A 20,725-nucleotide genomic window follows, 5' to 3' on the forward strand; every position below is an offset into this window, starting at 1 on the left:
TAGCTCAGATACTTAATAGATTTTTGATCCTACACAAATCACTTAGCATCTCTCAACCTGTTTTCATATCTCTAAAATGAGAAGACTTGGACTCAAAATTCTTGAACTTCTGTTTCTGGTCTAAATCTATGATCCTAATATTTAGAATATTTCTGATACTCAATAATTCTAGAAAATTATGCTCCCCACAGGAAGCATTGATGATGCATTGAGAATATTCAGTACCAAGACAAAAAAAAAAAAACAAAACATTTAAAAGTAGAGAAAAATGGAAGACTTTTTAAAATCCAGAAAAATCACTGCAAAGGCTTTCATGTTGTTTTTAAATGTAAATGCATATAGAAATTCCTCTGCTGCCTTGTTATGGCATGAAGGACTCATTAAGACTTTGAGAATGGAGGGTAAATTTTGCCAGGGAATCCCAAGATGGAAAGCTTTTGAATGTGGACTGCAATAGAGAACTTTAAATCATTTCTGATAAAAGGGCCAGGGAAATTTTAAAATACAAACACAAGTGTTCAGAGAAACCTAGAAAAGTAAATTTGCCTGAATGATTGTATGGAGCCATGTGATGGTATTTTACTAATGATTAAATAAAGGGAGAAGAAACAAGCATCCCTTCAGATTCTTAGCATCTTCCAAGAAATTGTGAGTTAAAAAAGAAAAAGAAGATTTTATTGGCTCTGTTCTGAGGTTGTAACAGAAGAGGATAGAAAGTAAAAGAAGAACTAAACTAGAATAGAAAGGAGGAATAATGGGGTGGACCATACTACTTACATAATTGGGATTCATGAGAAAAATAATATACAAAAATGGAGGAAAGGGTAGGGGAATTGACATTAGAAGAAGCTCACTTATTTTAAATGGGTAAAGTAGGGTTGAACACAGTTTGCTGTAGAAATACAACAAAATCAAAAGGGAAATAGGTGGAGATAGGATAGAAAAAAGATTAAGAGAAAAGAAAATCCTGGGGAGTGAATGGTCTCCCTTTCACACCCTCTAAATCCAGCCGAACTAGTCTTCTTGCTATTCTTCATCCACAATATTCTGCCCTGACTCCATATCTTTGTACAGGTCTTCAGTGCACTCCTTCATTATCTCCATTGATCAGAATACCTAGTTTTCTTCAAAGTTTGGCTCTAATGTCACTTTTAATAGGATGGCCTTTCCTAAAATTTCCAGTTGCTAGTGCCTCCCCACCAAATCTATCTTTTATTTTCTATATACTCATATGAAGTTCCTAAGTGGTTCAGCAGATAAGCATTCTGGATCTGGAGCCAAGAAAACCAAGTTCAAGTTCATATCTGGCTTCAGATGCTTCATAATTATGTGATTCTGAGCAAGTCACTTAACAAAGTTCCCTTTGTTCCATCTGTTCTGTGAAATGAGTTGTTGTGATGATAAAATGAGATAATCTTTATAAAGCACTTTGCAAACTTTAAAGCACTGTGTAAATCACAACTAGTAGTACTCCTTTCTGGAGTAGATTTTTCTCAATTCATCTGCATCCTCAGCTCCTAGTGCCTTCCTCTATGAGATTACTCTCCATCTACTCTATATAAATATTGTATATACCTAGTTATTTACATATTGTCTCCACTATTAAATCACTAGCTCCTTGAAGGCAGAGAGCATTTTTTGGTCTTTGTATCCTCAGCACTTAAAACATTGTCTGAAACATAATAAGTGCTTAATAAAAGCTTCTTGGCTGACTGTTAAAAAGAAGGAAGGAAGGAAGAAAGGAAGGAAGGAAAGAAGGAAGGAAGGAAGGAAGGAAGGAAGGAAGGAAGGAAGGAAGGAAGGAAGGAAAGGAGGGAGGGAGTGTAATGCCGGAGAAACTGAGGCAAGATAGAGATTAGAGAAATTTACAATTTATAACCTTAGAGGAGCTAGCCCTAAGTTATATCAGTCCTAATGGTCAGGATGGGGGGGGCGTTGCAACCAGGGGGATTGAGGCAGAACAATTTAGGGAAACTGAGGCAGGACAATTTAGAGAAACTGATGCAGGGCAATTAAAGGAAACTGTGGCACAACAGGAGGGAGGAAGGAAAGAAGGAAGAAAAAGAGAGAGGAAGAGAGAAGGGAAGGAAGGAAGGAGAGAGACAGAGATGGAGACAAAGACACAGAGACAGAAAAACAGAAAGAAGGAAGGAGGGAGGGAGGAAAAGAAGGGAGAGAGGGAAGAAGGAAGGAAGGAAGGAGAGAAGGAGGAAAGAAAAATGTGTGATATGTTATAACTATATTGGTAGAGTTTTAAAGCAAGTAGGGTAAAATGTAAAATGAAATGGAGACAAAATTATAATGATTAAGATTGGACTGAAATAAGAAATATGAGAAGGCAACTCATTTCTTATTTTGCAAAAGTGAGGGACTATGGATATCAAAGAGTTAATTTAGATTTTTATCAAAAAAAATTTAAATTTTTGATGTGTTGACTAGTTTTGAAGAAGTGTTTTTTTTTTCTTTTTTATTTTTATAAGAAATGGCTTTCTGTGAAACAGAGAGGATATATAGTAGTAATTGTAGGGATATATAAACAAAAACTATTCATAAAAATATTAAATATGGCTATAAATGAATATAGTATTTTGCTCTGTCTTTGACTTCATTGGGAGTATGTGCCTGGTAGAAGTATCACTGGGTCAAAGGGTATATATGTTGGTTAGTAGTTTAGTGACATTGGAGTCATAAATCCAAATTATGTATAGAATTGTTGAATCAAATTATATCTCTACCGCATTCCTATGCCTGTCTTCCCCTGAAGTTCTTCCAACATTTATTGTCTTTTATCATCTTAGCCAATTTAATGAGTATGAGTTATTGCTAGCTTATATTCCTTTTTGTAAAACTGCTTCTTTTGATCTCATAAAAATAAGGAATGGCTCTTGTTCTTATATATTTATATCAATTTCCTATGCATCTTGGAAAACAGACAGTAGAAATGTTTGTTGTAAAGCTTTATTCTACCCCAATTAGTTTTCCTCTAATTCTAACAGCACTGATTTATTTTTTTTTTTTTTTTTTTTGCTCTTGCAAAAACTTTTATGTAATTGAAATTGTTCATTTTCTCTTTTATAATCACTTGTATCTCATGGTTAGTAAGGAAGTCTTTTCCTAATTGTGTCTTATGCGAGATACCTCTTTCCATTTTCCTTTAATTATTTTAAGATGTGATCTTTTATATTTAGGCCAAATAACCATTTGGAATTTATTATGGTCTAAGGTATAGAATGTTAATCTCAGATTAATTTCTGCCAAGTTGCTTTCCAGTTTTTCTGGCGGTTTTGTTGAGTAGGGATTCTTACTCTAATAGTTAGTGGTGAACTTTTATATGAATTTATAGGAAGGGAGATTTATATTTTCTTGAAAGACATTTCCATTGATAAGGTCTGTGAGACACTAGAATGAATTACTAAGGAAGATTAAGAGAAAGGTCACCTTTTTTTCTTCTTTAATGACAAAGAACCATCCACCATGGTTATGTGCTTTGTGTCCAAAGACGGAGCCATGCATTAGATGATCTTATGAAGATTCTTCTCATCCTCAAACTGATTTTCTATCTAATACAAACCTTACATGTATTCCAACTTTTCGGACTCATCTCTTGCAGAAAAACGAAGCTGATGCCATTAGTGTCGATGGTGGCTTAGTCTATGAAGCAGTTGCAGCCCCCTTTGGTCTGAAACCTATCATAGCTGAAGACTATGGCTCTGAAAAAGGTGGGTTTTCTCTAATGTGAAACTACTGACTCACTTGTCAGAAGATCTCATGGTTGTTGGAATGTTTATAGAACAAATCTAGGCTGTTCAGAAATCAAGGCTGACTTTAGCACCGGGAAAGATCTTTTAGAAAGTGAAGGAATGGGGTTTCTACCAAAAATACTCCTAAATTGCTGGAAAAGTCCTGGGGGACAGAAACCCTGATGCAACTAATAAACTTCACCCACCTATATTGCCACCTCTTTGTGCCTATTAGATACACATTTTTGATGATAGAGAATCAAAAAAAAAAAATAGAAATCTCTCTCTCTCTCTCTCTTTCTCTCTCTCTCTCTCTCTCTCTCTCTCTCTCTCTCTCTCTCTCTCTTTCTCTATTAATACTTGCCCACCCCTCCAAGCATGATTCCCTTACCATCCTCAGACTGTCTTGTTGGACTCCCTGGCTAGAATATTGGAGACATACATATATATATATGTATGTATATACATACATACTCTCTCTGGTTAGAATATTGGAGACACACACACACACACATACACACACACACACACACACACACACAGAGTCTCAGAAGTAGTTCTAAGACTGATTCTTTCAAATAATTCTAATGTGTAGCATTCCTGATTTTACTTAATGATCCAAGTACTTCACACTTAGCAAACTGATTAATACCTTATTGGCCCTTAGTTGATATTTTTGATTGATTGATTCAATAATTATAAAACTTATATGGTTATCTTGGGGAGGGGGAATGGACCCCTCCATATCCTTTAAAAAAGTAAGAGGAAAAGAGAAGAATCCACAGGGATATCATGGGGAGTGATTAAAAAAATATTCTAGTCAGAAAATTTCCTAAAACAGACTGCAGAGATTATGCAACTGCCAGTTGGAGGACTTTATAACTCTTTCATTTGTTTAAGTGGAGCCTTGGGGAAAAAATCTCTTGCATTCTAAAATTCAACAAGTGTGTATTAAATACCTACTGTGTTCAGAGTATTGTCGTGGGTTCTGGGGAAACAGAGGCAACAGTTCTTAGCATTTTGCTATTGGAGAAAGGCAGGAGGGAGAGGGAGAAGAGTATAAACATGTACATAGATGAATAAATAATATCTGATCATTTAATATAGTTTCATAGAATCATACATTTAGAACCAGAAAATATCTTGAGTTTATCTAGTCTAACCTTCTTATTTTACAGAAGAAGAAATTGAGATCCAGAGAAAATAAATGACGATCCTTCTGAACACTAATAGTTGGGAGAAGAGATTCTAAGGGGCAGTAGTGGGGAGGGAAGCATTCTAAGCATATGGAGCAGATTTTGCAAAGGTAGGAAGGAAAGAGGTAGAATGTCATTTATGGAAAATAAAAAGTAAAGCAGTTTGACTGGAACATAGGGGCTGTGAGGGAAAGTGTCTTAAATAGCTAGCATTTTTGTAGCATTTGCAAAATACTTTATAAATATCTCACTTGAACCTCATAACCTGGCTATGGTTACTTACCTGTATTTACATAGGGGAAGGTGCTCTCATGAGTAAAATATACAAGTAAGACCAAAGGTGACTCACTACATGGATGGTAGAGACCTACCACACATGTAGTGAGTTCCCTTTGGTCTTACTTATTATCATCTTTATGTTATAGATGAGAAAACTGAGGCAGAAAATAGGTGATTTGCCCAGGGTCACACAGCTAGTAAGGAGCTGAAGCTGGGTTTGAACTCATCTTCCTGACTCCAGGCAGGAGCACCCTATTGTCCACTGTGTCATCTCTCTGTCTCTGTCATCTATAATCAATCTAAAAATTCTCTGGAAGACTTACATGAACTGATGCTAAGTGAAATGAGCAGAACCATTTTTTTCCTTTTTGATTTGATTTTATAGAATTTGATAATTGCATAAATATGTATGCATATATTGGATTTACATATATTTTACCACGTTTAACATATATTGGATTACTTGCCATCTAGGGGAAAGGGTGGGGGAAGGGAGGGGTAATTGGAACACAAGGTTTTGCAAGGGTTAATGATGAAAAATTATCTATGCAAATGATTTGGAAATAAAAAGCTTTAAAAAAAAATAAATAAAAATGCCTGGCACCTGATTGTGGAGATCCTTTTTAATGAGATTAAGAACTCACTCCTCAAAACTTTGTCCTGAAAGTCAAGGAAAAGTTTCCTGATCCTTTCTCCCATTACTTATCAGGTAAAAGTGAAGATTCCAAGATCTTTTGGCATCGCCCTATCCCTTGAGACTTTTACCCTGAGTACCTTCCCTAATTTTTTGCTTCTTACAGAACAGCAAATTTACTCCTTTGCTGTGGCTGTTGTGAAGAAAGGAACTGATTTCCAACTCAAAGATCTCAAAGGCAAGAAGTCCTGCCACACTGGCCTGGGCATGTCAGCTGGGTGGATCATCCCCGTTGGTAAACTTGTGGAACTTGGCGTGTTGAACTGGAACAATACCAATGATCCTATTGAGAAAGGTAAGCTGGCAAGCAGAATGAAAGCACTGAATACAGTGAGTAGCTTCTGGTGACCTGAAACTATATTTTTTAAAATGATGCTTTTATGATAGTATGGAAATATATTTTGCATGATTGCCTATGTATGACCTATATCTAATTGCTTGCCTTTTTAATGAGGGTGAAGGGGAGAGAGGAAGAGAATTTGAAACAAAATTTTAAAAAACAAATTTTAAAATTAGTTTACATATAGTTGGGGGGAATTGTAATATTAAACAAATATATTTCAAAATTACATTTTATGAAGCAAGCAGTCTTTACTTGTATTTGTGTGTGTGAACTTTGGACACATGATAAGCAATGTATGAACTTAGATATTCAGGTAAAAGATTATCTAGACCAGAGACTCAGAATTTTTTTGTTTGCTGAATTCTTTGGCAGTCAGGGGAAATCTGTGCACCCTTCCCAGAAGACTACTTTAAAATACATAAAATAAAATATGATTACAAAGAAAACTCAATAGTTTTAAAATAGTGAAAAATGGTGATCAAAATATTTTAAAAACAAGTCTTAAGAACCTTTAAATTCTAGATAGATAAGAACAAGCAATGGACATAATGTATGTTGGCCCCGTGAGAGTAAACCAATGAACTTTTCAGTGAATAAAAGTTCTATTTTGTAAAAGATGCATTTTTAAAGCTTTGGATTTTTATTCAAACTCTTATGCACATATGCATATACTCACAACACACATATACACATGCTCACATCATATCCACAATGGATATACACACATTCTCACACCATACTCCCATGCACACATGCTCACACTACATGCATTCACACATGTGTGCTCATGTCGCACACAATGCAATATACACATATACTCGCACCATGCATGCATGTACAATGTACACATATGCTCACAACATACACGCATACATGCTCATGCCATATTGTGCATGCATCCTGTGCTAACACCTTATGCATAAATGTGCACATGCTTACACAATGTGCATGTACAATGCACATATATGTACTCACAGATCATATGCAATATACTCAGACCACACAGATAAGCATGATCACACTACATGTATGAACACATGTACACATATGTGCTCACAGCTCATATGCAATGCACACACGCACACACACATACTCAAACCATACACCTCATGCACACATGCTCACACCACATCCATGCATGCACAGATATGTGCACACGGCTCATGCACAATATACTCAGACCATACACACATGCACACATGCATATACTCACAACACACATGCAGAATGCTCACACCACATGCACACATATATACTCACAGCTCATACACAATGCACATACACACATATACTCACACCACACACATGCACGTATACACGGATATACTCCCACCACACACTGCCAGCCTTCCTGTGCACATACAGCCTCAGTTGTTTCACGACTTGTTCTCCCCTTATGCAGAGGTAGCCACATTCTTCTCTGACAGCTGTGTGCCTTGTGCTTTTTGGACGGATTCTCGTTTGTGCCACCTCTGCACTGGAGCAGGGCCTGACCAGTGTGCCTGCTCAGACAGAGAACCTTACTTTGGCAGCTCAGGAGCTCTCAAGTGAGTGGGACTCTAATTGCAATTTAGACATCTTTGGACCTGTGAACATTTTTTTATTTCTTATACATTTATTCTGGTCTTATCTTAGCTTCAAGAAAGCTTTCTATATCTTCTCCCACTGAGAAAGAAAACACAAAGTTGTGCTTCCCTTTTATTCTTCTTTTTAGCTTTTATTTAATTTTCTGTTTCTTAAATCATCATAATAACCCCAAGTACTCCCACGGAACCACCCCTTATGACAAATAGTATTTTTTTTTGAGGAAAAAAAAAAATCAGCACAAGTGATCATTACATTGAAAAAGTCTAAAAACATAGACAATGTGTGACACCTACGGACCTCCCACATCCACCAAGTGGTAGATCAAGAGTTTCTCAAGTCTCTTCATCCAAGTCCTATTAATCCTTATGATTTTGTTACGATGACATTGTTTTTTCCATTTACATTGTTATAGTCACTCTGTTGTGCTGACCCTATTATTGCATGCTGTGAATCCTCTGAATCCTAGAAAACTGAATAACTTCCACTTGAATTGTCAGAAAGATTCTGAAGATCACCCAGTAAGATAGAGTGCCCAACACTGAGGTCCTTTCTCAAGCCAAACTGTCAAGCATTCAGACTCTACTTCAGAAAGCACCATTCCAATGGACTGGTATAATTGTTCAAATGCCAGTTTTGATTATTTTATAGAGAACTCACTCAAGGAAGGGACTTACATGGAAGCCAGAAGAAGCAAAAACAAGGAAACTATCAAAGTCTCTCTGGAGAACTTGGAATTAGTTGCATGGCATGGGAGACACTGGCACAGCATGACATGTCCACATTAAAGAAGGCGCTGTGATCTATGAGCAAAGCAAAATTGCAGGAGCTCAAAAGAAACATGAGAAGTGCACATTGAGAGACATTTCCACCCCACGTGTTCCCCACCTGCGACAGAGTTTTCTAAGCTCATACATAGTTAGACCCTGGAACCTGACTCCAACATAGTGAGATCATTTTGGTGCTCTTTGAGAACAAAGGACAACAACCAAACAACTCTTGGACTTTATCTCATTTAAAACTCACAAATCTGTGAAGCAGATGCTGTTATTTTACAGATGAGGAAATTGAGGCTGAGATAAGTTATGTGACTTTTCCAGAGTCACACAACTGTCCCTAGAGGAATTCAAACTCAAATTTTCCTAATTTCCAATCCAATTGTACCCACTAGCCCACTTGCTGCCATAAACTAAGTATTAGTACATATAATAAAGTGATGATTTATGTGGTATAGCTTCATGGTATAGTGGAAATACTCCTAGATTTAGAATCAGGCAACCTAGTCCTGGCTCCCAGCTCTTTCATTTACTACTCGTATGACCTCAGGAAATTCACTTTACTCTTCAGAACCTCAGAAGAGGATTGAATGAGAGGTCTCTGGTGTCCCTTCCAAATCAGAACTTCCCCAGTTATGACTACTGCAGGAGGTCAAATGCATTAGTGATGGCTAAACTCTAACCATTCTTATGTTTCCCTTTTCCTTAGGTGCCTGAAGGATGGTGTTGGGGATGTGAGTTTTATGGAGCATACAACCCTTTTAGGTAATTTACCATAAATAGAAATCCCAACTCACCTCTGAGCTCAGTCTTGAATATTTCCCATCCCCAATCTTACTCACCCTGTTTCCTATCCTTATGTTCTTCCTCCAGGGAAGGGAAAAAAATTCTTCGTGATGATGTTATGTTTAACCTGGATTTCTTCCTCTGAAAATTATATTCAGGCTCCTAGCAATTTTTAGTGTAGCATTCAAAACCATAGGCTATGAGCTCCGATCCAGTTTTTTCCTACCAGACCATACCTAGGGACATGTTAACTCAAAACAAAGGCATTTAATCAAACAGAATATCAATATTAAGGATATAAAAAAAAATTCCCTCCTCTCTCTAACATAGGATATACCCTCCCATAGATTCCTATGCTACTGGTAGGAGAGGAAATGCACATAGACAACAAGAATCACATCCCAATGGGAACAAGTCAAAAAGCCAAGTCAACAAGTCAAAAAAAATTTAAATATTTACACTGTGTACATGTTTAAAATTTGTATTGGGAGTACAAATACAAACAGAAAGTAAGGTAATCCCTGTCCTCAAGGAGCTTATATTCTAGTAGGAGGAAATAATACATAAAAAGAAGATAGAAGTGGTAGGAAGGGAGGAAGGAAGGAAGGAAGGAAGGAAGGAAGGAAGGAAGGAAGGAAGGAAGGAAGGAAGGAAGGAAAGAATGGAGGAAAGAAAGAGGGAGAGAGGGAGGGGGGAAGAAGGAAGGGAGGAAGAAAGGGAGGAAGGAAAGAAGGAAGGAAGAAAGGAAGGAAGGAAAGAAGGGAGGGAAGAGAAAGGGAGAGAGGGAGGGAAAGAGAGAGGGAGAGAGAGAGGGAGGGGGGAAGGAAGGAAGAGAGGAAAGAAGAAAGGAAGGGAAGAAGGAAGGGAAGAAAGAAGGGAGGGAGGGAGGGAGGAAGGAAGGGAAGAAAGGAGGGAGGAAGGGAGGAAGGAGTTTCCCAACTGACCAGTCCCAGTTGGTCGCCAATGGGTTGCAAGTGAGTTGGATTTAGGTGAGGGGAAGAGATTTCTTTTGCCATGGGGAGAATACTTTTGCCTGCAGAGCTGTCAATTGACGCCTGAGAGCCCAGGCACCCTATCACTAGCTCTTGCTGAATGGTTTTCTTGCTGAAGTAGTTTCTCTGCTGAGCCACCAGTGCCATCTGCTGCTTTTTTGTGGAATTGTTCTTGTTTTTACTAATTTGGCTCCCAGTGAATTTGGTCTGACAAGCTCTGGTCAGTTCTAACCTCCCAGGAAGAGATCATGAGACATGACCTGAACTGAAGGCCGGAGAACATGGGGGGTGGGGGGTGGGGGCTTTTCCCTTAGAACTGTGCTCATTTTGCTTTTGTTTTATTTTGAACTCTTTCAGAGACACTCCCAACTGCAGCTAAAAGGGACAAATTTGAGCTGCTCTGTGAGGATGGTACCAGGCTGCCCATAGATGAATACAGAAAATGTCACCTAGGCAAGGTATCTGCTAATGCTGTTGTGTCCCGGAGAGTGAACAGCAAGGAGGATCTGATTTGGAATCTTCTTTCCGAGGCACAGGTATTCCCTGCCTGGTTTTCCTTATTGGGCTCTTGAGGACTTTTCCTTCTCTTTCTGTCTGCCCTTCTTTAAGCAGCTGGATGGTACAGTAGATTCCGGCTGAGGAGGAAGACCTGAATTAAAATCCTGCTTCAGACACTTCCCAGCCGTGAGACTGTAGACAAATCATTTGGTTTTTAGCTGCCTGAGAGCCTCCAACTGTAAAATGAGAATAATAACACGGTTGTTATGATCATCAAATGAAATATGTGTGAGCCACTTAGTGAGATACCAGGTACATAGTAGGTGCTTAATGTATGTTTTTTCCCCCCTTCCCTTAAATACTTTTTGTTTTTTGGTAATACAATCAGGGCTAAGTGATTTGCCCAGGGTCACACAGCTAATAAGTGTTAAGTGACTACAACTCAGATCCTCCTGACTCCAGGGTTTGTGCTCTATCAAAAGCACTACTTACATTCCCTTCTTTAAATACTTTTTAATTCTAGAATATACCTCTCCCGACTCTAATCTGCCCAACAAAATATATATATATATTTTTTTTATTTAATAGCCTTTTATTTACAGGATATATACATGGGTAACTTTACAGCATTAACAATTGCCAAACCTCTTGTTCCAATTTTTCACCTCTTACCCCCCCACACTCCCCTAGATGGCAGGATGACCAGTAGATGTTAAATATATTAAAATATAAATTAGATACACAATAAGTATACATGACCAAAACGTTATTTTGCTGTACAAAAAGAATCAGACTCTGAAATATTGTACAATTAGCTTGTGAAGGAAATCAAAAATGCAGGTGTGCATAAATATAGGGATTGGGAATTCAATGTAATGGTTTTTAGTCATCTCCCAGAGTTCTTTTTCTGGGCAAAGCTAGTTCAGTTCATTACTGCTCCATTAGAAATGATTTGGTTGATCTCGTTGCTGAGGGTGGCCTGATCCATCAGAACTGGTCATCATATAGTACTGTTGTTGAAGTATATAATGATCTCCTTGGTCCTGCTCATTTCACTCAGCATCAGTTCATGTAAGTCTCTCCAGGCCTTTCTGAAATCATCCTGTTGGTCATTTCTTACCGAACAATAATATTCATATACCACAATTTATTCAGCCATTCTCCAACTGATGGACATCCATTCAGTTTCCAGTTTTTAGCCACTACAAAAAGGGCTGCCACAAACATTTGTGCACATACAGGTCCCTTTCCCTTCTTTATAATCTCTTTGGGATATAATCCCAGTAGTGACACTGCTGGATCAAAGGGTATGCACAGTTTGATAACTTTTTGAGCATAGTTCCAAACTACTCTCCAAAATGGTTGGATTCGTTCACAACTCCACCAACAATGTATTATTGTCCCAGTTTTCCCGCATCCCCTCCAACAATCATCATTATTTTTTCCTGTCATCTTAGCCAATCTGACAGGTGTGTAGTGGTATCTTAGAGTTCCAACAAAATATTTGTTACTACAAAATAATTACACATCACCTACAAAAAGCACTTTCTAATTCATAAGACTCTTTCAGGTGCACTACCCTACATTGTTATTAAAAAAAAAAGTATGGAAAACTAACTGGAATTCTGAAGACTTGGGTTCAAATTCTGTCATTCCTTCTAATGGCTTCAAGTATTTCATTCCACTTTGCACACATTGACTTCTTCATCTCTAAAATGGGAATAATAACAGAGCATATAAGATGCTTCGGTGCCTTGTGGTCTTGAAGGACTCTGCCACTTCATTATAAGTTATTCTTATCCTTTGAGTCCCACAGTAGCCCTGTGAGATTGGTGGTGCTGATATCACACCCAGTTTACATATGAGAAAACCAAGGTTTAGAAAATAAGCAGAACTTGAAGTAGAAGCCAGGTCTTCTAATTTTGTCAGCAGACATTCATTAAACACCGAATATTTGCAATACACTTTGCTAGGGACTGGACAAAAGGACAAAAAGGAAATAGGTCCTGCCTCCAAGTTTATATTTGGCAAAGGCAAAATACTTGTATGAAGTGTCTTTATCTGAATCAGCATAACTCAAACAAAAGTAATTGGAGTGTCATTACTCTAATTAAAACAAATCAATAATCCATGAAGTAAAAGGCAAGATCAGGATAGGTATATGAGTGTGTGTGTGTGTGTGTGTGTGTGTGTGTGTATGTATGTGTGTATTTGTGTGTGTGAAAATGAAGAGGGAGGGGAACTGTTCCCTTTGAGATTAACACTCTTAGAGATTGTGTCCCTTTTTCTGATCTCAGAGATCAGGATCTCCAAGGCTCCAAAGAGTGTAAGACAGAGGACCATTCTCCCAGGATAAGAGAAGCAATATAATAATAATAATATATATATATATATAATATATTATACATAATATATATATAATTATATATAATAATATTATTATTATTCAGAGGCTAATCAACTCCCATAGAAATTCTAAATTCTCATTCAATTAAGGAATCCTGATCTCATCAGCTCAGACAGTCCTGGCCCCCACCAAGAATTTGGTCTGATAAGCGCTGGCTGTCCCAGCCCCCATCAAGATACCCAATATAACAGCTTCCCTCAACTAAGGTCTTTACAGATGCACTTTGCTAGGACCCTGCCCACTGAGCATTCTCAGCACCCAAAACTCCACTTCCAAATAAAACTCTGCCACCATAGAAGTCAGCCCCTTGGTAAACTGGTTTCTATCCAACAATAAACTTTCATTTTGCAACTAATGATTCAGAAACGAGTGAATTTTTTCACTCCTAAACCTTCAGCCCATTTAAAGGGGATATTTAACAGCTCTTTTATTGCCACTAACTTCTTGACCACCAGGAATTGAGAGCATTCAAACCCCATCATGTTGAGATAAAACAAAAACTAATTTTTGAAAAACAAGTCAAGAAATGTATCCTTACCTCCAAATACCACTGAGCATTATAACTGTTCAAATTTCATTCTATTCTATATATCCATGGGGAAAAAACTGTTCTTTAGAGGCTATATATCTCAATAACTCTTCAGCCTCACTTTCAATATCAGATGTCACCAAAGTTTGATCACTTCAGTGGTTCTCTTAAAAAGTGATGTCATCTGCCATTGGTGTCTCATGAGTCTCTACAGATCTTAAAGCCCATGAAAGCTACCTCCTGCATTGCTGACTCATTGATTAGAATTTCACAAGCCCGTTACCTGTGCTAAGTTATGCAGTAGTTTGCAAGCATTTTGGTCTCAGCATCTCTTTATATGCTTAAAAATTATGGAAGATCCCGTTCTCAAATATATGTTTTCACAGCTAATATCTATCAATATTTACTATACTGGAAATTAAAACTGATTATAATTAAAATATTTATTTATTAATTCATTTTAAAATAACAAACCTGTTGCATGTTAGCATAAATAACATTTTAAAAGAAAAAAATATTTTCCAAAAAAAAAAAAAAAACTAGTGTGAAGAGTGGCATTGTTTTATGTATTTTTACAAATCTCTTTAATATGTGTCAATAGAAGACAGTTGGATTCTCACTGCTGCTCTGGACTTAATCTGTGGTGACATGTCATTTGGTTGAAATGAAATATATAAATAAAATCTAGCCTCATACAGATGCGTAGTTGGGAAAAGGAGGAATATTTAATAAATAAATGACATCTTAGTATTATTTTGAAAGTAGTTTTGATCTGACAGACCGCTGAAAGGGTATTGAGAACAGTCAAATGAGAGGGCCTTCGAAGGAGAAATCCACCACGAGCACTCTAGCCAGTCACATCCATATTTCCTTTTGTGGATCTATTTTATTCAAAAATTCCTTTCCCCTTTTGGTCTTTTTCCTTTTGCCCCAAGGATTCTCCTTTTGTGGTATCATTTTCTTGTCCTTTTAAACATTAATTTATTTCCTCCCAAGTCATCTGTTCTTGCTCATGGTTCTCTTTTCCCTTGAATAGAAAAGGTTTGGCAAGGGCAAATCAGAGATATTCCAACTCTTTGGTTCCCATCATGGAAAGGACCTGCTGTTTAAAGACTCAACTAACAGGTTTCTGAGGCTCCCTGCTAAGATGGATCACGAACAGTACTTGGGCTACAAGCATATGAAGGCTGTGAAGACTTTGACAATATGTAAGCAACTGGATCATGGATCACGCCAGAGAGGGCTGGGGAAGTCTGATGGGAGCAATCCATAATAACCTTAGTTTCGTTGCAGGCATTGAGAGACATCTTAATATTTTGTACCAAAACACTTCCCTAAAATGAATGAATGAATATATAGGTAGGTAGACAGACAGACAGTTAAGTAAATAGATAGATTAATTCTGACAAATAAACAGCCATGGGAACTAACATTGAGATTTAAATGACCCCTTTCCTGCATGTTTTCACAGACTCCTGACTCACAGATTTTTGATCTGTACAGTATCTTTTTTATGAGTCTGGAGAATCACTAGACACAACCAGCTTCTCCATCTATGTTGCCTTATGGGCTCCTCTGGCATTCCGGTGAAACTTATATACCCCTCCTCAAAATGCTTTAAAATAAAATTTTCTAATTGGAGGAAATGCTAGATTTTGTCTAGAAATTAGTGAAAATAAAGATGTTTTTCTTTTTCCAAATGAAATGCCCAGACCTCCTGCAGTCAACCCACAGACCCCAGATTAAGAACTGGACAGTTTAGTACCATTGTAGGACACAAGCACACAGATTTCAAGAACTCCATGCTGAGTCTTCATGCTGCCTCCCACCACCACCAGTTTTCAAAACATCCCTTCCAATTTCTTGCTGTGAAATTTCCTTCTTCAATCTAGCAGAACAGGAAATCTCTCTTGTTTCCCAGTTCAACCTGTCACCACTGAGGAAATACAACATTCTAAACTAACCTTTCTCCCTCACTAGCTGTTTCTACTTTCTGAGTCTCGCTGAATAGGAAAGGAATTCATTTCTGGGTACTTTTTTAGATTTCCTTTCTAGAAAATCATAAGGAGTTTGTTTTTTTTTAATTAATGGTTTTGGATTTTGTTGATCTGTGTCATCAAAATGAATCAAGATATTAGCATCAATATGTTGTGCTTGAATGCTGACATCATATTGAATTAACATTGATATTGTGTCCCTGGTGAAAATCTGGACTGTTTGATCCAGATAGTGAAATTAGATAGTAAGATAGTTAAAATTGGTTGTAAATCCAGGGGTTCATTGACTTAGACCTATAAGGGACTTCAGAAATTATCACAAAAAAACTCACATTTTACACATGAGGAAACTGATGTCTAGACAGTTTGAATAACTTGCTTAAGGTCCTATGTAACAGCATTAATATTTGACCCTAGATCATAGGATCATAGATGCAGAACTGGGAAGAATCTTACATGTCATCTATTTCAACCCTTCATTTTACAAATGAAAGGAGAAAGAAAGACAGAGACAAAGAGATACAGAAGCAGAGAGATGGGGACAGAAAGAATCTGGTCCAATCCTTTTGTTTTCTAGATGTGGACAAGGAGGCTGACAGAGTCTTTCCATGAAAACACCTTTTCCCTATCTGTTCCCCAATGCCTAGAGAGCTCTGTCACCTCATCTCTGTTTCTTCATTTCTTTGGCTTCGTTTTAAGACTTAAATTTCACATTCTGCAAGGAAAATTTTTGTGACCTTTTTCTCCTCCCTCTTTCCCTCTCAGGTTACTGTTCATCTACACAAAGATATGCAGTAGCCTTTTTAAAACCAGCTCACAAAAACTGATTTTTAAATTTTCAGTGTGAGCATTTACACCTCAGAAATCAGCAAAGGCTATAAATTAGACTCTGATTCTCTGTGTTGTAGATTGTCTAGACTTAAGAAAGGGATAGAAAAACTGCTGATAAATAACAAAATTAAATTTAATTTGAACCTACTACTTTTTTTCTGAAAGAGTTGTTAAATATTTAGCAGTATTCTCTTGCCTATATATATCTTGTATGTGCCTAATTATTTATATGTTATCTTCTCCATTACAATCGAATTCCTATAGGGTTGGGACTATTTTTTCTTTTCTCCAGTGATAAGCATAGTACCTGACACAGAGTTGGTGCAAAATAAATGTGTGTTAGCCATCTAATAGGGTTAAGTGGAATGAAATTATCTCAGAATGTTTCAAGGAAATTAAATGGCTGCTACTACTGGATAGAAGCTTATGTTTAAAGTTGGCAAGTTTCAATAGAAACATTAGCATTCTCCTCCTACAGCGTTAAAAAACAAACAGACAAACAAACTCTGACCTTTCCTTCTTGCTTCTAGCTAAGACTTCTCCCCTGATGCCCAGAAGAATGAGCTGGTGTGCAGTGAGCAAAGATGAAGAGGTGAAGTGCCGTGAGTGGAGTATGGTCAGCGGTTTAGCCATTGAATGTGTTGTGGCAGAAACCACAGAAGAATGCATTGACAAGATTATGGTACGGAGCCACCATATTGAAACTGCATCATCTTTCTTGGGTTCTTCAGGCCTAGGATCTGAATCCTAGTTCTACTACTTACCAGACAGGATAGTTCAGGAGAGAGAATCCTGTATTTAAAGTCAGAGGACTTGCCTTAGAATCTTAAATTAGCTCTGCCTCTTACCACTTATGTGGACTTCAGGGTCTCACAATGTTTCTGGGCCTGTTTCCTCATCTATAAATTAGAGGGATTAAAGCTGATGATCTTTAAGTTGTAATACTATGATTTAACACATGAATTAGTTGAATATGTAGCTGCCTGATCACTCTGGGCCCAGTCCTCTTCAAAAACTTGGTCCCAAATACCTACAATTATATTTACTTTTATCAGTCAGTCACAAACCCCTAAATTCATAACAAAGTGGGTGGAAGAGAGGAATAAGCATTTTACAAATATTTTATTTGATTTTTACAACAACCCTGAAAAGTAGGGTTGCTATGATTCCCATTTAATAATTAAAGAAACTGAAGCAGAAGTTAAATGACTTGGACAGGATCACCCAGGTAAGAAGTGTCTAAGGACTCAATTGAACTCAGATCTTTCTGACTCCGGGCTCAATGTTCTCTATCCATCATGCTATTTGTCTCAAGGACATTTAATTAAATTGCAATGTACTAGCAATTCCAATATTCTCCCCACAAACATTGTGCTCATTTTCTTGCAAACTAAAACACATTCATTGTGGTAAAGATCTGCATAGGAATGCTTTGTAGATGTGTATATGGACAAAGCAGTATATAGACAGAAGTTACTACTGTTATTATTTTTCTACATCTCCCTTCCATATGGCGTATTCTCTGAATAGTATCTGGCAGAAAATCTAGTCCTGGGCCTCCATTTGCCAGCAGTCATCTTGTATGCAATGAAATTATGGCGAGCTATAAGAAAGATGGGACAGGAAATGATCCAGTTATTTTGCTAATAATCAAATGATATAATATTTGTTAAGTGCTTTGCACAGTGCCTACCACATAGTATGTACTTAATAAATACTTATTCCATCCATTCTTCTCTCTAATATTTGTTTTGCCATTGTAGAAAGGGGAAGCTGAAGCCATGAGCTTGGATGGAGGATTTATCTATATTGCTGGCAAATGTGGTCTGGAGATTGTCCTGGCAGAGAATTACAGTAAGTTGAATGAGATCTTCCCTTGATAACTGACTCCCATCTTATTCATGACAAAATGATATTTTACAAATAGATTTTATTGGACTATTTGCAGGGTTGGAATTCAGAGATGGTAAGGATAACAGAATGGGTCAACAGAAGTTCAGAGTTCATCAAAATATCTTAGTTTAATCATTTATTTTAAATTTCTTTCATCATACCAAGGAGTAAGTTTCAGTTCTTCTCTCCACCCCTGCCCATTCTCCACAGAAGAGAGGATCTAATAAGTGCTAGAATGGCCACAAGGAAAAGAAAAAAAAAAAAAAAAAACAGGTGGGAAAAGGAAAAAGAAAAAAGATTGTCTACAAGCTACATAATCAGATAATAGCTAAATGAGCCTTGTTTGAATTCAATCAGTTTTTTTTTTAATTCACTTTATGCTAAATTATGGAAAAAACAAAGGAATATGACATTAAACAGTTATTATTAAAGAATCCTGATATTTAACTCAGTAAATGCTAATGAAAGATGACATCTCATTTATCCTTATATTTTCAGAGACTAAGGATTCCAATCATGGGCAAGGGCCTCTTTGTCCCATTAAACCTATTGAAGGTGAGTCTACATTGGTAACTTAGAGAGAGGAAGGAAATTTTTAATACTTGAGGGGAAAAAAAGCTATAAAGAAACTCAATGAGTCTGTAGGAAGTCAAGTTCAGTTTTGAAAATGTTCAAGAGTCATTAGATGACTGCTTCTGTGGACATTGTTCTCTAGATATGGCATAGCTTGAGGTCAGGGACTATGCATTATTAGCCTAAGGTCAGATTAAAATCAAGAATACATGAATAATTTTTTAGAAATTTTCTTGATTATGATGAAACCTACCAGCCCAGATGAAATTACTATATCTAGTTCTAAGAAATATGAATTATTCTCAGAGTCGTAGAAGGAGAAGAATGTAGAATGCAAGCTTCTTGAGCGCAGTAGTTGTTTCCATCTTAATTTGTACATTCCCCCCTCTGTCTATCATAGTGCCCCAAGAGCTTACTAGTACATTTGTTGTTGTTTTTCCATCATGTCTGACTTTTTGTGATCCCTTTTGGGTTTTTTTGGGCAGAGATACTAAGGTGTTTTGTTATTTCCTTCTCCAGCTCATTTTACAGATGAGGAAACTGAGGTAAACAGGGTTAAGTGACTTGTTAAGTCCACTAAGTTACTAAGTGTCTGAGACCAGATTTGAACTCAGCAAAGATGAATTTTATTGATCCCAACCCTAACACTCTATCTAATGAGCCACCCAGCTATCCTGCTAGCATGTAGTAAGTGCTTTAGAATGCATGTTGAAGAAGCAGTCCTGTGTAGGGAAGAGAGAGCCAGTTTTGAAGTCAGGATAACTAGGTCCAAAACACATGGGAATGTCTCAATGTCCAGAAAACAATGAGGAGTTTTCTCATTGAAATTTTCCCTATGCAAATAAAAAGAAAAAAGAAAAAAAGAAAATTTCCCTACAAAGATGACATCATAGGTCAGAACCAAAAATAACTAGATAAATGATTGTTGAATGGAATGTGTATTGAAGAAAAAGATATAAATTTCCCTATGCTTATAATAGTACTAATTATAACAATATCTGGAGTGATACAATACTTTACAGCTTAAAAGCTCTTTTAGATGCCATCATGGTTTAATTTTTTTAAAACTTCTCCCAAACATCCAAACTATTCCTTGAAGGAAGGATCCTGAAGGGAAAAAGCTCTAACACCTTGGAACACTCATTTATTAGGGCATTAAGTACACTAAGGGATCTTCATAAATCCCAGAATCTCAGAATTAGAAGGGATATGAGTTCATCTGGTCCATACTCCTTTCCTAAATAAGAAATCACTTCTAGAGCCAATCTCATTTCTGGACATAGATGCACAGAAAGGCCATATGATTTTTAAAAATCATATAGTGAATTAGTGGCAAAATCAGAATGATTCTGGATCTCTTAGTGCTGTGTCATGCTGGCTCCATCAATGATCAATAAATCAATTTTTAAAAATATTTTTAAAGTATCTATTATATTCCAGGTTCTAGGACTACAAAGATAAAAATGGAAAGGGTCCTTGCCCTCAAGGGGCTTATATTCTACTGGGGGCAGAAAAAAATGTACATAAATGAATATATTAAAGTATCTGAATCAGATCAGATTCACTAATTTAGGGAACTCCCACATGAGAAAACTCCTCCTGCCAAT

The 20,725-nt window shown here is 37.0% G+C and overlaps 1 protein-coding gene across 1 annotated transcript in view; it reads left to right on the forward strand.

Moving 5' to 3' along the window:
• LOC100915670 (inhibitor of carbonic anhydrase) overlaps positions 1-20,725 on the forward strand; it is a 75,820-nt gene that overhangs the window by 9,001 nt on the left and 46,094 nt on the right. The window contains 9 exon segments of the mRNA XM_031959758.1: positions 3,611-3,719; positions 6,016-6,204; positions 7,655-7,799; positions 9,322-9,377; positions 10,748-10,926; positions 14,861-15,032; positions 17,183-17,334; positions 18,416-18,506; positions 19,044-19,100. Of these exon segments, the coding sequence (XP_031815618.1) occupies positions 3,611-3,719; positions 6,016-6,204; positions 7,655-7,799; positions 9,322-9,377; positions 10,748-10,926; positions 14,861-15,032; positions 17,183-17,334; positions 18,416-18,506; positions 19,044-19,100 (1,150 nt within the window).

This window comes from Sarcophilus harrisii, chromosome 3 (assembly GCF_902635505.1).
Source record: "Sarcophilus harrisii chromosome 3, mSarHar1.11, whole genome shotgun sequence".
Lineage (NCBI taxonomy): Eukaryota > Metazoa > Chordata > Mammalia > Dasyuromorphia > Dasyuridae > Sarcophilus > Sarcophilus harrisii.